The sequence below is a fragment of the Amblyomma maculatum genome, chromosome 1 (genome assembly GCF_055883805.1).
Source record: "Amblyomma maculatum isolate TAMU_Amacu chromosome 1, ASM5588380v1, whole genome shotgun sequence".
NCBI classification, from domain to species: Eukaryota; Metazoa; Arthropoda; class Arachnida; order Ixodida; family Ixodidae; genus Amblyomma; species Amblyomma maculatum.
In genome coordinates, this window is record NC_139344.1 from 411,260,813 (window position 1) to 411,277,522 (window position 16,710).

The 16,710-nt window shown below is 43.6% G+C and overlaps 1 protein-coding gene across 1 annotated transcript in view; it reads right to left on the reverse strand.

The window, feature by feature from the left end:
• Positions 1-16,710, reverse strand: part of LOC146208933 (multidrug resistance protein mrp-7-like) — a 112,921-nt gene that overhangs the window by 59,020 nt on the left and 37,191 nt on the right. Inside the window, exons 2-7 of the mRNA XM_084579547.1 lie at positions 13,338-13,478; positions 13,119-13,253; positions 7,386-7,450; positions 5,357-5,481; positions 3,172-3,295; positions 2,505-2,667 (exon numbers count right to left, since the gene is read on the reverse strand). Coding sequence (XP_084435673.1) covers positions 2,505-2,667; positions 3,172-3,295; positions 5,357-5,481; positions 7,386-7,450; positions 13,119-13,253; positions 13,338-13,478 — 753 coding nt within the window. The remainder of the gene's footprint in view (positions 1-2,504; positions 2,668-3,171; positions 3,296-5,356; positions 5,482-7,385; positions 7,451-13,118; positions 13,254-13,337; positions 13,479-16,710) is intronic.

The following is a 16,710-nucleotide window of genomic DNA, read 5'->3' on the forward strand; positions in this document are numbered from 1 at the left end:
AAACACCTAATGTAAGTGCGAAATACAGAAAATAATACAACTAGAATAAACTAAGAACAGTTAAAAGTGGTGAGAACACATTATACAGTAAAACAAACAACCATAACATGGAAAACCATGTAAAGAACACGAGAAACTGAAACCAATATAACTGAAAAGTATTGAAAAAGGCAATTTTTTTCTCCTAGCGTAAGTCTTCATCATGAGGATGAATATATCCACAAGTCATCTCTACAAACCGTTCTACTGTTTTGAAATTTATAGTGAAACGCTCATTCTATTGCTACTCTACAAAAGTTTAAACAACTCTGTGCGAACACAAAACAAGATATGAGATATTTTCGTAGTCATTGGATGATTAGACAGTACTCACAAAAGGTTGCTAACAGCATCTTGCAAATTTGTACAGTCGTCTCGCATTTATAAGTGCTGTCTGAGAAAGCTGAAAGTCACCAGCTGCAGCAAGTCCATCGATGCTTACACTGCAATTTCGTTCAATCACCTAATTCTCTCACGCACCCCCCCCCCCCAGTCCCCCCTCCCCACTTTACTTTTGTCCGCACTGGTAATCTACTCGGCAATTCTAAGGGACAATTGGTCTTCACTTCCACTCCCATTGTTCATATGCAAATGTGGTCACAGTGCAAGCCTAACTATACGATATCAACGACATGACTGACACAAAATCACCTTTATATCTTAGGGTTTGACATTCAATCTAAAGCGCGAACAGATCAATTTCCACACACACACACACATATTTATATAAACTGACGCAGGCAAGCCAAAGAAGCTTCAGATATTCAGAAGTAGCATTTCTCCATGTTTTGTGTACAGGTTTAAAGAGCCGCAGCGTTCAAATAAATACTACTATGTTAGCTTGGAGGCATAAGAAAAGTCGTACTTTTTAAGATATTCGTAAGTTTTCTCTTCCGAACTGACACCACTGAGTTGGTACAAGAGACACACTTCTTGTTTAGTTGGAGAACATTTCAGTTCCTTTTTTCTATCGCCAATATAAGTTATTTATTAACTCGCCCTTCCAGAAACAGTGAAAATTCTGTGTCTTAGGGTCAATAATGATTGGAAATTAAAGACATCCAGGTGTCGGCGAATGTATATCATCAAAGACGAATAAAATAAAATGCTACAAAATAAAAATATGTTTAAAAATAATAAATATAAGCTCAGATTATTTATCACACTGGAAATATAGCAAAACTCTTTAGAAAGGAATAATTGCTACCGCCAAAAGGTTACCTTCAAGAACTTAAATCATCCGCTTAGCTCTCACAGTTAAAAGTTTACTGTGTGATGTGCTATTCAATGTATTTTTTGAGTTCTTTTTTGTCAAATACTATTCTTTTGATGACACGCGCTTTACTACATGTATCACAAAATTATGTGTCCTAATCACCACGAACGTTTAGTTTGCTTTTATCGTTGTATATATATTTACTTCTAATCTATCGCAGGTGCCAATACTTTTGGAAACTCACCTTCTGTGCATTTTGTAACCAATTCTAATATTGACGAAATAAACTTGGATTCAATTGTCCCGTTCGCTTTCATTGGTTGCAAGAAGTAATGCAGTAATAGTAATAGCAAAGGGTGTATTGCACTCGACCTACAGCGAGCCTACATTTTTGCGCAACTCTCCGAAAGCCTCGGCTATGTTTCAAGAAGGTGACCCTGCTATTTCTATACAAAGGGCCGTCAATAAAGCTTGTTGCTGGGCTAGTTGGCGACACATTCCACGCCCCTTCCTCTGTCCTCGTCCTTTAGCGCTATCTTTTTATTTTAAGAAAGGGCCGTCAGTTGACTCTTTTTGATCCGCAAAGCTACTGCTTGGCGAAGGTGCCCAAAACCGTCGTAAAAACCCCGAACCGCCCTGTGACACGTTGTGCACACAACTTTCGCTGCCAATAGTGCACAATGTGTGCATCGCTGGGAAAGGTGGCAGTTCCTGGCCCTATGGGGCTGGGACGGTATGCCAACGCCGCTTGCGGCGGCGGCTATAGCCAGCCACCGAATTTTTGTCTGTTGTAGGCCGTCATTGCACCCGCCACCGCTTAGGTGGTGGACGACCGCTGTTGTTGCGGCGCGCGTCTTCCTCTCCCTCTTCCTTTTCTTTCTTCTCTATTTTCTCTTCTGTCCGCACGAAACAGCGGAGGTGGCTCAGCAACAGAGCCAATAGCAGGCCCGTACATTTTCTTTTCCTTCTTCCTACAGGCACAACTACAGTGAGAGCATTGCCGAAGTCCAGGAGGGAACAGCTATGCGGTGCAAGCAGCCAGCGACTACAAACTGCAGGGACGCATTGGTGAAGGTGCACTGTGCACTTGTTGCACTTTGTTCGAGCGATACATCCCAATACACTCCATAGTAACATTGCCGCAACACGTCGCACTAACTTCTGTGAGCCAACAGAGCTGTCAGCAGCGGTGTACGCAGGAGGCATAAGCTCGAGACCACCGCACTCGCAGTGTCTTGGAGAAAGTTACCTTCTTGAAGACTGCCATCTGGAGCAGCATTTGAGCCCTAAACTGGCTGCGCACGGTAAAGTTGGTGTAGGCACTGGACACGAGACACTCAGCGACACAGGAGGCGGTGAGCAAGAGGACACTGTGGCTGAAGGAGAGCCCATCACTGCCTGCCAGCAGGCCGCTGTGCACGAGACAAGGCAGAAAACGAATATGAAACAAGCAATGCACGAAACAAGCAGAAATGTGCAATGCAGGCAAACTCATCTTTTAGCCGCGAATTACGAGGAATTACGGATGGACGCATGCACCTCGAAGATAGGAATATGCTATTCGGATTCTTTCTCTGGAAATTATTAACGTGGGTGAGAAAGTAACTCCGTTGGACAACGGCACATTCTTTGTTAGGCAGCGAAGGGTTTTACAAACGTTTTTTAACCATGCGGGCGCACTCAAGTAATTTTCCATTTTTGTAATACATACAGTTTACAGTACACTTTACATGTGAAACACATCGAATAGAGATACACTCTAGCAGTAGGTTTAATAACCACAGCGTTTTCAAAAGGCAAGGATGATCAAAATACGAGCACACTCGCCTTTACAACATGAGTTTACGAACGCCGCAGCTGTATTGTAAACAAATTTCAATCAAGGGACTACAGTCAAAACAAAACTGTGCACTCACTGAAATAAGGGTATTCGTATAAGGATGGCGGAATAATAAATCACGGTAACAGCGTTCGACCACAGATGTTCCCTCCAACCATGACATATGACTAGCCACATAAACAGGTAAGGGTTGCGTCCACACCTGCAAAAATAAATGAACAGCAATTATTTTCATAAAGCAAAACCTCAGGAGTGTGCAAACGGCGTCACTTGTCACAGCGTTTTCGTTTCGTAAGTAAGTATGCGTTCTATCAAAAAATTATTGTCGTATATAATATATATCAACAGTGCTAAGTGCAAAAGGGGCCGCTGGTTTGCTTTCAGAGCTGGCATGAAATACGGATATTTCAATTTCTATTTATCTCGAGCCTCATCGCTTACGCCACAAATTTGCATCACCTGGTGATATTATGAAAGGAAAAGTAAAAATTGCATAATAGTGATAAAAATAAAGGTTGTCGAACCCGCATACTTCCTTTTTAGTACTACAGACAGCAATGCCGCAGCGCAAGAGAGGTATTCTCACCGAACACCTTATTCGCATTTAAACAGAGATGTCAGCACATTTAGCTACGGATTCAGGCTATCCATTCCATTAAACAATGATGTCCCGGCGACGGCGTACTGCTTGTGAGAAACCGACTCGTGGCAACATTTAAAGAAAAAATATGGCAAAAATATTATTCGGCTTGTAATCTTATATGGATATGGAATTTGGGCGGCTGGCTTCTCGCGCGTGCAGTACGTATGTATATATGCCTGTGCATATGTTACCTTTCTTGTTGCTTGTATCCACCAGACAGACCTTACCTGTCGGAAACGCGATAGCATTGGTGACCGCAGCCAGAATAATGGCGGGTATGCATGCCTACAGTAAGAAGCCAACAGGGCCCGGCTGCTCAAGACGTCTGGCCGCTGACACCAACCAGCTTTCAGTGATCAATGCGCTAAGCCAGTAGGGTAAGCTCTACTAATTTTTGTTTTTTTTTTCTTACAAAAAAATGTATTTTCCTATGCTGCTATTACATGTGCAATAATGGCTTGAACTCTTCTGCCGTAGTATTATTGTACCGCAGCTATCGGTGCTTCTCTTGGGCTAAGTGTGAAATTAACATTTTATCCTCCGCTGAGGCCATCGCTTTCTAATTATGCCTAAAGCTTAGTATTTTCACTCCCAATTCTGCGAGCTATCATACGTGAATCATTGTTCAGATGAATCCAGAATTCTTTATCTGAGTAACTGGTGCACGAGACTGTTGTTCTGGTGGCACAAGTTGGGACACTCGCTTCCTTGAGTACACAAGGGCCCCTCTGCACCACCGACGAAAGTGTGACGTTTATTAACATTTATAAAGTTTGCCTGTGACCGACAAATGAAGACTTAGATAGATGGAGAACTAAACGAGCTTGCTGGGTTCCGATAGACTTAGGGTAGGCCTTCTAGACAACATTCGTACCATCATTTGCTCACATCAGTTCGTTGACAATGTAAAACGTTTCCTGTTATTGTGAACATGTATTTTTCAATTTTCCCCACCTTATGTAACACCCCTTTAAATGGCTTTTCAGGTAATGATATTTTATAACAAAAGCATTACCTGCACCGTTAGCGGAAAAGTCGATGGCGGCGTCCCTGTGATGCAAATCCCAAGCGTACCTTTGACACGTCATTTTTGTCGAAAGCATTTGTCCTGAGTCCTGACTAATTATAATGCATGACTATGCGTAACGTTTGTACAGCTCTATATGTTCCGATTTTCGACTTCAGTATAAAAATGACCAATCATTTTGGTCTTCTTATGCAAACTCATCGCTCCATTTCGTATTCAGCATATATTCTGGTTAGGGTGCTCGACTACCGAGCTGATAGACTCAAGTTCAACCACTGCTGCGGCGGTACAGACAAAAAACACGGCACCCGGATACTGTACGATTCCAGTGCACGTTAAAAACACCAATCCATCTAAAACACCAATTGTCTGCAGCCTTCTACATTTCTCACCGCCTGTATCGCTTTGGAAGGTTAAACCATGGTATTTCCACGGGGACACTGGTTGAAGCCTGCAAACCAAACCAAATCAAACCATTTACAACTGCCTCTTTCTTGCTTCATTCGAAGCTCCATGAATAAGCTCTGCTTCTAATCGTCTGCGCGAAGTTCTTATTCATTTGGTTTGACTACAGATTGTTCAGTTAAAATACTTGCGCCTTCTTCATGAACTCTCGGGATTCTTTTTCACTTTCAAAACAGCATCGAAGTCGTGACGGCAGCCTCGGCATATCTTCCAAGATTACTTTTGACTTGGTAACCATGTTTTTGATATGCCTGCAAAAAACAAAAGCGTAACAACGTGAAAACGATGACAAGATTGATCGCCGACGGAAAACGAAATAGCATTCAAGTAATTACATATTTGGTGCGCTTGCGCTACATCCTTCCCCGGTGAGGTCATAGTGGCGACGTGGCAACTAATGGCTGCTTGATGAGTGCACGTCAAATAATGCATCTCTGTGCTAACAAAATAGACGTCGTGGTCACATCTATGGAATGTGAAATTCCGTGATAGCCGCAGGTGTGCCGCAGCGGTGTCTATTATTGCTGGATCGCGCTGCTCAGCTGGCTTATTCCACTGTACAGACATCAAACATTCTATCGGAAGGTGTGGGCCGGGGCTGTTTCTCCTCTGTCCAGATACCGCGGTGTGTCGCGACATATTTCCCTCTCCCTAGCGGGTCCCGTATCTGGCACCCCTCTAATACCCAGCCTACTCCTTACTTCAGCGTATAACGAAGAAAAATTCCGATGAAGGCTTCCTCTCCCAAGCGCCTACATTAGTGTATAAAAAATTATAGACATGCTACTCTTTACTGAGAAGTGTCAGGAAAGCGTCAGCCTACACCTGTGTTTCTCATATGTGTGCGTAGACATTTGTCGCGGAGTGTGGCCAAAACTGCTACCGCAATGTCGCGAAAAATCCTGATAGAAGCTGCTGCTGTAAAACTTCAAAACATTTGTTACTGGTGTTACGTGAACACGATTCAATGTACATTTGAAGAGAGAGAGAGATTTATTAAAAGGAAAGGCAGAGAGGTTAGCCGAAATGATTAAAATCTTCTCCTGCTACTCTGCACTGGGGAAGGGGAGAAGAAAGAGGATCATGAAAGATGACGATGTGGGAGAAGGTATATGAAAACATATACAGGCACGGCAACTTAGTTTACTAGCGCGAATCAAGTACAGTGGCGTACAAACAACGACAAAGAGCTCGCACAGCCTGGACGCCCTTCCCCTTGTCCTGCCAAGCGCCCACCAGCAGTTTCTCCTACAGAGGGCTCTTGCCCAAAAGCTTCAAAAAACAGCTAGCACATTTCTTTCTCGCGCATGCATTGGACATGCCAACACATGTTCCAGTTTCAGGAATGCCACATGTTGGACACTCCAGGCAGTCCACCTGTTCAATTAAATGCAAGTACTTGCGCGTGAAAACCAAGTTTAAACGAAGTTTATGTAGCAAGCATACCGGAATTTTACGTGGAACATAAAATGTCAATGTTCGACGGAGCCTTTTTAGATGGATGTGTCGGGCGTCTGGCTAGGTCCTGTAAGCTGCCGTAGCATTCTTCATATTATGCGTAAGAAGACACGTCGTATCTGTTCTTGAAAAAGGCACGGCTGTTTGGAGGCCCTTGCTGAGGGCCCGTTTTGCTTCAACATCAGCCTGCTTACTTCCATGGAGCCCGCAATGGGCAGTGATCCATTGTGAAATTATCATGTAGCCTTGCAGTCGGGCAGATGTATAGAGCTTCATGACGACTAGTGCTAGAGACTGGTAGGTGGTGTGGCGTAAGAAATTTTATAAAATTTGCAATGCAGTCTTTGAGTCTATGAATATAGAACATTTTTGAGGTGGTTCTCCACATATGGTGCGAATAGATTCTAGAAGGGTTACAAGTTCAGCTGCAGTGGACGTAGACGTATGTCCCAAAAGGAAATGGACAGTATATTTCGAGTGGTTCAAATGGTGAATCCCTTATTTATCATCCTATTGAATCTGCGCAACTGAATATTGCGCAGCGTGTTAAGCTTCAAAGACCACAAAACCTTCAAGCGTTGCTCAAGACACCTGAAACATTAAACAATTTTCGGTGCAACTTTTGTCTCCGAATCTAGCACAAGGACTCAGAAAAAATTTCTTCACATGCGTGTTAGATACGCCCAGGTTTACTTACCTGTATATAACTGTCACCAATATTCTTGAAAATGGGCAGCAGGACTCCAAATCACGAGATTTTCGCTGCGGTAAAAAATGAAAATGACGCTTGAAGTGAAAACCCTTTGGTTTCGACGCAGAGCCGCTCAGATCTTAACTACGCGCGCGATGGCCTCCTTTACTGTGATTTTGTGCTTTAGGGCGAATACAACTTTCCGGAAGGTAAGATTATGCAAGGAATTGGTGAGCCCTCACTTATAATTGGACGTGTTGCAGGTTACCTCTTCTGAAACACTCAGAATCCCAGAAAATGTTGCGTCACGTACGCCAGGTAAAGATTTTGGCGGCTGTATATCTGCGCGTCTAAACCAACTTTGCAAAGGTATCCCTGCTCGCAGATTAACTGAGCAGTATCCCGTTGGTCCAGACCTAAATGTTTCGCAAGGCAATAAAATGTGAAATGATAATAAAAATGGGGTACAATGGTTCCAAGTAGCGTAGAGTTTCTGGGCTCGTTAAGACAGAAAGAAATAGGAATAACCGAGGTGGAGATGTTAACAGTAGGGTTTTTTTTTTTCGGTTGGCTACCGTGTGCCGAGAAAGATAGCCGGGGGGGGGGGGGGGGGCAGAGGAGAGAGAGGTGAATAGAGAAAGAGCGAGGAGCACAATCACAATTTGTGGCTAAAGGCAGTCGCCCATAGGTAGCATAACAGCGCAAATTTACATGCCTGAGATTAGTCGAATGCTACGGCTCGCAGTTTTGGGACGTAGTAAGGTTGGTTGGTTTGTAAGGTTAACGTCCCAAAGCGGCTCAGGCTATGAGAGATGCCGTAGTGAAGGACTCCGGAAATTTCGACCACCTGGGGTTCTTTAACGTGCACTGACATCGCACAGCACATGGATGCCCCTCCGTTTCGCCTCCACCAAAACGCAGCCACCGAGGCAGAGATTCAATCTCGCTTCCTTGGGCACAGTAGTCGAGCGCCGTAACCACTGCGCCACCCCGCGGGGCAGAACGCAGTAAGCGTTGATCCAGTTCACAACTGAAAAGTACATACATGTTTCGATCCCAAAAACAAGGTGCTCATAGAGGAGATGCGCGATTGCCTCCTCGCTGCATATGTTCTACAATCATTGCTTTCGGCCCTTCCTATTCAGAATACTTGTTGATTTCTAAAAGTGATATCAAGTCATAGACAGCGTAACAATGTTGCCTCTAATAGCGCCATATTATGGAGATGACAAAGCAGCAAGTCCCTGTCTCTGAGCCCAGTGCCCTAAGGAGCCGCCAAAACTGTCGTCCGTATTCTATGCACAAACTAGGCAGAGTTCGCTGCATACGTCCGCTTATAAAAGTCTCATTTGCTTCGAAATACAGTTCGATTTCTTCCTTTATCCTCTGTCGCTCACTCTGGGTATGAAGGAGCCCTGAACAAAGGTAGAGGGGGGAAGCCTCAGTTCGCCGGTCTAGCCAACGTTTCGGCAAGTCAAAACGTTGGCTCTACCTTCATCTTCTTCCTCTCGTTCTACCTCACTCTGGGTATGTCACGACTACTTCTCAGTAATTAGTTCAATAACAAGAGAGGAAGTAATCACTGCTGCAAGAAGAATGAATAAAAACGTAACACAATGCGGACAACGACAGGAGTGAGGCACCACAAACACGAACGCTAATAAAGCCTAAACACAAGAATGAAACTTAAGTTATCGGTGGGTAGATATGGCATTCCGATTTTCCTCCTGCAAATATGTTATGCATTACTAGCGCCTATTCTAGCGTTTATATACATTCAATATATCGCTGCATAATGTTTTCCGCATTCTCTGAAAAAGACTGAAATTTTGCGACTCTGCATGTATTGGGTGGTCCTCATTACACTAACAACTCATCGCTCTGTCAAATTATTTATCCAGCGTTTTCGAAACGGTCATGTGCGAACAGTCCTGCTTTCACCTAAAGCAGTCTTAATCTAATAGAGTACGGTTTCTATGAGGAAAGGTAACAGACGCGAACCTGCGCTGCTTTTTTTGCGATTTTGTCACAGTGTAATACATGGCAGAAAGCGTATTTTTTTTTATAGCTGTAACTTTTAACAATCGGGCTCGTCGTGATCAGGTGACGGTCAAAACGACTTCAGTGTTATGTTTCTATGATTGGGTTGATCCCTACCCGCCCAATTGTAGACAAAGCGTTCGCGTCGCAAACGACGCTTGAGCCATGCATCAGTGACGTTGGAGCCCCACAGGGATCAAAAGTGAAAACAAAAATCTTTTTCTTATGGTTTCTTTAGATCACAGAAATATTCAATTGCTTTAATTCCCGCTGGCAGTGCATCGGTGTTTCGACCGGTGAGCAGTGATACTCACTGTCCACTTTTGCAAAATGGTGTCTGTGCTGTTGGCGAATGACGGGCAGTCAAACGCCTTGTTTGTAATGCGATGTGACAAAAGATGGGAAAAACGCTAGGGGATCGAAATTATCTCAGGCCTCCACAGCGTCGTCCTACAATGTCTGAGTCATTTTCTGATGTTGAACCCTTCCAACCAAAACTTGAATTGAGAGAACGGAGTTTTTCACAAGCAAGCGCTGAAACCTGACCTGTTACTATTTGTTACCATTCGATGCAATCAATCGAATTTCATGTAATCGATACGTTGGCGTCATTACTGAATCATCAGATTACACATGTTTCTTACGCATGTTTCTTCTATCGAGGGTCTACATTCCACTTCATGTATTGAGTGCTCTTTTGGCTGAAATGCCACAAAAATGTTTCGAGGGTCATCTGCCCACTTTGAAGGATAAGACGCTACCGCTGTAATGGGATCTGAAAGCGGCACCTCTTGTGGATCCTCATTTGCGTACGTGCGTCCTTATCAACGTCCGCTTTCTTCGGCGCCTAATCAGTATTTGCTCAATTAGATATCTTTAATCTAACAAATATTCATTAGCATGCAGGCGTATGCTACCACATAATATGAAAGACCACACGACGTACAAAACCCCAAAACCCCACTGTAACCAATACCGGACGACATGCCTGCGCGTCTGATTGGTATCCAAGGGCTCCTGGTTCGATTTCTCATAAATTTTCATTTCTGAGAAGTTTCATTTCATTCATATTCCGCTGTTCTTCATGTGACGGCACGCACGTTTTTGCATAGCTGAATGATGGCCTTAATATTGGCATGTTAAAAGGCGCAATTCTGCTCTAAACTACTATTATGACAGACACATATTCAAGCGAAGACTTTTTTCTTTTTGATTTGCTCCTATGCCATCTGCTACTTCTTTGCCCATTCTCAATGAAATGATGGGCTTATGTTCATTGTTTAAGGAGCTTCAGGGTAACACTAACTGCGCTAAAATACAATTAGCAGTATTATTCTTAGTGTGCTGTCAGCTCTGACGTAAAAACTACTTTTCACCTTAGATATTGTGGATATAATTCTATCAGCTGCCGTTTCGGTTTGTACAGCTGGGAGATCGTGAACGGATGGTGATATTTTTTTTTTACCCATTCCTGATGATTTTGCTCCTGCCAGCACTCGTATTTGCATTACCCATGTGCCTGACCATTGTGGGATGCCTCTGATACACTTGCTGTTCTATCGGCATCTGTCCTTACTCTGCACACAATGTGTTTTCATTTTTTCGTGCGATACAGCATCTTGTAGTTGAAGCATATATGCCTGTAGCACATTGCCGCAAAGATAATGCTCCAATGTAAAGTCTTGTTAGGTTCCCAAATGCATTATTTTCTCTCTTCGTCCCATGTACCATCCAGGTAGGCTACCACATGCTGTTGGCAGGTGCGTTAAAAACGAAAAATAAGACTAAAATTAATGAACAAGTAGTCGCCGCCTAGCATTTCCAGAAAAGCAGGCTTCATAAAGTGCGGTGGTCTTAAACCCAAGCGGAGGCTGCATGCACTTGCACTCACTCGGCATCGACAGTTGGTTTAAAACGAGCCCCTCCATCTATACAACCTCGGTACATGCATGTGTGCCGTATTACTATTAATCAGAACAAGTCGTATTACTATTAATCTCGACCTCTCGGTCACGGACAATATTAACGTTTGTTTGGGCCTCGAACTTGACGGCGTCGCAAAAAGATCACGATATTACTGTCTGTGGGGAAACGCTTGATGAAAAAGCAAAAATAATGCCGCATAATAGCAGACTGGTCGATGTGACAAATTATGCCTCTTCATATTGCTTTACCCCATACAGTACTGCTCAATGATAAACGGAGACAGCTATTTTTGCTAATATATAACGAGTAGTATGATAGCGCAGTCTTGTGATGATAACTTATACTAATGGCAATACACCAACAAGCTTAATTTAAATTCGTACAATGACACACTCTCTGCAGTGATACTCATTCACCGCCTCGCTGAATTATACTTGTTATTTCATGGGCAGCGTCTGTTTTGAAATTGGTTTATTTGAAGTTTGCATTCATATATTTCATGTAGCATGCTATGACTCCAGATGGAGAGGAGTGTTTTGATGTGTCTTGAAGGATAGCAAAAGGTTTTAGCAATGAAAAGGCAGCGAGAGAAAATTCCTCCAATTTCTAGCAGTTTACAAGGCTTATGGTATTGCATAGCCTTTCGGTCGTTTATTAATATTGTGCGAGCGTCCATTTCTAGATGCAGTGGAGCCGAATCAAATCAGAGCTTAAATCGGGTGAGGGAATGAGCATGCCCATCAGACATATGCTTCTGCTGAGAGTGGAGAGTACAGTGTGCTTGACTGTTCTGCTTCGTGTGACGAAATATCCGCAAAGTTTTATCGCTAAATCTTCAGACGCTTTTTTTGTGTTCTGTCTGCTGCCTGCTGATGGCTCAGTATTTGCACGAACGCACAACATTGCAAGCATGATACCAAACTTCGTTTCCGTTTCCCAGTGACGTCTCTAGGACATTTGTTTATTCTTTTGAAGTAATTAATCTTTGGTTATAAATCTACCTCGCCTTGGTGGATCCCCCTATACCTTGGAGCAACACGATTACCTCTTCGAGTCACTGGTAAACTAGCTGTCGCAATACAATTCACCTGCTCTCCTTCCGAGTTAGCTCTATCGGTAAAGCGGCTTCCAGCAATAGGTAATGGCCCCGGGTACATCAGGGCGATTTTGGCTTCAACTAAGAATTTACTGTGAATAATTTTATTTGCAGACGTATGGTTAAGCATGCGTTAACGTCGCTAATTAATGAACTTTAGCTCACAACTAAATGCACCAATACCGAGAGTTGTGTGCTATTTGTTTTTCGTACGTATGCATCGCAAGTCATTTCTCGAGCATTCTAGGCAACTTACTGCAAATACACGCTGTATCACTCGCTTTACACTCGAAGGATAAAACAATCAGTCACTGTGACTTGAGGCACCGATGCTTAACAGCACATTATTGGAAGATGTTTATCCGCAATAATCAGGACATCCTGCCATATTACGCGCACTTCATCAACAGGAACTCCGGTCACGCCCTTGCCCTTGCATGATGTCACCTCTCCTTTGTCCGCAGCAGCACGGGACAGCCGACGCATACGCGATATTATTGAAAATGAGGAAAACTGCACAGCAACCGAAAAGTATTAACGTCCAATAGCTGAACCGAACTTCCCGTCAGAAGGGGATTTACGTGCTGGCCTTTTCCCATGTATTACGTGCACTGAATCATGGAAGTTAACCATAAAAAGTTTTCACAAATGTAAGACGTGAACAACTCTTACCGTACCTTAAGTGTTGCGCCCGGTACTGTTGGGCGATCGGCAAATCCAACTGTGAGGAAATTTCCAAGGACCAAAAATGCAGAGCCACACAGTAGTATTAACCTATTCAGTACTCCAAGATTTCGTAAGCTGTCGTACTCCTCCTGCTGGAATACATGAGAGAAACATTAAATCAAGTACACTTACTTCCCCATGCCGTCATCAAAGCAGTGAATTGCGCTTACCACATTGCCCCATTTAGCTTCCACAGTGTCCAGTACGTCGCTGATCAGAGCGGTCAGGATCAAACCATGCACCGTACAGGCAATACCTGGCGCCCCTTCACCGTGCAGCCTCTTCGCAATAAATATCATGCACATGAACACCTGCAACAAATGAAATATATCTAGCTTTGGGGGGGTAAGACAAGTTACGCCATCATGGATCACGACCTCCACGCTATCAGGAAGGTCAAGCATTGCGCTTACAATGTTTAGAAAGTAACGCACCTGCTAACTAGCAAGCAAAAGAATGTCAACTGCCTTAACGTAACAGCCTATAGCATCTTGTCCTGCATAACAGCCCATGCAAGAAAGAGGATCAGGAAGAGAAAAACGCGTTGTTTTCACACGTACGACCATGTGGACACGAAGTGACAGGGTAATGTGAGCAACTTAACTGCGGTCAATTATATTCGAGCTGTCCACTGCAGCTGGCATACTTGTTTATATTGGAAGCTCAATACTCGACCACAGCAAGCCCAATTATAACGACCACCCTAGAACGAACATTAACTAATTACAATTGACAGCGGTTCAACAGTGAAGACAAAAGAAAGAGCGGAAAGGCAAAGAGATCAGCTAGGCGATGTCCAGCTGCCAACGCTACCCGTTTAAAAGATATAAAAAAGAAAGTAAGAAAATGAAAAGGAGAATTATCAATAAGTTTTGCAAGTTTCTGTACGTCATCACTAGAGGGTTAGAAAGTCGCACACTGAACGTCCATAGCCTTGAACTCTGCCATAAGCCCATACTTTCAATAGTGCCTTCACTGCTTCACCCACAATAGTACGGTGTATGTGAGCCCCATATAAAAGGAGGAATAGAGTTATTGTAACTGGTTTATCACAAATTAAGATGTTCCGTAAAAAAATCCCCGTAACCGAAAAACTACCACTTCCAACAAGCGCGGAGATTGAAGAGTATCTGCGGGCGTCCGTTAGACGGGCGCACGGAAAGAACACCGCGAGAACACCGTGAAAACGCAATAAACAAATACTACGCACTGCCGACAAAACGGCACAGTTTTACTGAATGCTGGCGTCAAACGCGCAAGCCGTAAAAGGCAGCACCTGCGGCAGGTACAGGTTGCCTTATGTCAGCGTCCTTCGCATGAGCACTGACGTCAGCTACCACAAGCCTCGAGAGCTGCAATGCGTTGCAAGCTACGCTTTGATGCGTTGCAGGCAAAAAGCGCAAAAGGCTTCGATAACGCGTGATGTTAAGTTTCTATCCGAAGAGCGTAAAACCAGGCAAATGTTTTAATCAGGCTATGGGTATGCCCAACCTTGTGCTGGCGAGTGTTTGCCGAGATTGGGGTGATGACATTGGCCAAAAATGCATGCTTGACATATTTACTTCACACAAAGTGTTACCCTCGATTACTGTGATGAAAACGCTGTTTTCACCTCCCAGTGCAAATTGCTGGATCCTTTCACCGGACGTGATGTCATTCAAGCGCTGAAGGTGATCAATTATAGGTGGCTCACACTGCGAACCTGGTTGTGATCGCCAGCTGCGAACGTCTGTTTTGGATGTTTGTTCGCCGCAATTGAAGTGACTAAGGCAGTGCAGATGGGTCTCACTGCGGACTGCTTCGGCAAGGGCTTCCGTAAAGCATGGCTCATTTGCCAAGAAACAAATAAGGACACTGTTCAATATTTGCGTGATTAGATGCATCTGGATTTGTTGACACGCATCGCTGAAGCATATACGGAGGGACATAACTACGCCTCGAACGACTTCATTGGTGTGGATTATGTCGGATTATCACAATGAAACCTTTCTACACTAAGAACGGTCACTCATCTCGTGACCAGAATATTAAGACGACGACAGGAAGGCCGACTTGTCGCGCTACCGTGAACACTCCATTCGTGATTAGTTATATCGATTCGCTTTTTGTTGCACCTAGGGCTTTTTCGAGAAGCATATTTGGGACCACATCTCTTCTTTTGTGCCCGTGTCTTCTTTGCGCTACTTTCCCATAATGCAAATGCACCAACTCACCCAATTTAGCATTATTTGCATTGTATAGTGTGTTTCTCGGATACGCCCAAGCGCCTAACGAGCTTTTGAAATAAATGTGCTCACATTTCATTGGAATTTTCATTCTTTATTATAAAATAGCAAATTTTTCTATTACCTATCCTTGATACAACGGGCACCACATTCCCATCAGCCAATACGCTCCTTTTTGTATTCAGTTTGCTAGCATCCCCGCGACACGTGTATTTCGATATAATTGCGCACAATCTCTATCATGGTGTCAAAAGATCTACGCAAAACGATGGTTGCCGACCCCGTATTGTCCCTATTTTAACCAAGATTTTGTGTAGGGCATTCTTTACCTTGGGAGGATTGAGATTTATGGAGAAACAGTTTAAAGCTTCGTCTGTTGTCCTGCTTGTCGAACTTCATAAGACGTTGCGCCATGTGAAAAGCGCCACAGCATTGCATGTGAAGTTAAGCGGATACGATGGAAATTGGAAATATCTCGAAACTCGTGCGTGCTGGAGGTATCCAGTGAAACAAAGTTATATGTAGATTGCGACCATCTAAAAGCTTCTAATAAAATCATGTATGCTAGTTTCAATGAGCAAAGCTATTCTAACTTGCTTTCAACTAATTGGTAAACTGAGATAAACAATAAAAGTCTCACTCTGTGTTCTGTAGTATTGCTTAAAAAGAACAGCAATGTACAGCCACCATCCATTGTTCAAACAAAACCTTGAATTTCTCACTCTGAATTCCCTGCATACACAGTCAAGGTGTTCCCACTTCTTAACCACACAAAAGAAATCACAATGCTGTATGGATCGAACAGATTTCTATGTGACCTTCCTCTATGCTTCTACGCCACGCAGCGAGTGGCTATGTGTTTCGAACGATTGACTGCTGACCTGAATGCCACGTCCACCATACCTGCCGCTGCGGCCGCGTTTCGATGGAGACGAAATGGCAATTGCACTCTGGGGTGTCAGTAGACATTAAACAATATCAGGTGGTCAAAATTACTGAAGACTTCCGCTACTACGTTCCTCAGAGCCGACGTCGCTTCGGGATTAGTAAGCCGCATATAAAGTACAAAATAATCTCGCAGTGATGCGACACGAACATTGGAGCTTTACTACCTCATAAGGACGTTAGCAAATGTGTCCGCACTTCGGGTGCATGCCTTATGCATATGCCAATCACCACTGAATCCATGTTTAATCGATTGCAATCGGATGATATCGGAATATGGTTTAGGACATTTTCAAGATTATTTCATCATAACTTACGAATAATCATAAAATAGTTAAGCAGATGCCCATAGGAACCCATCCATTTGGAGATC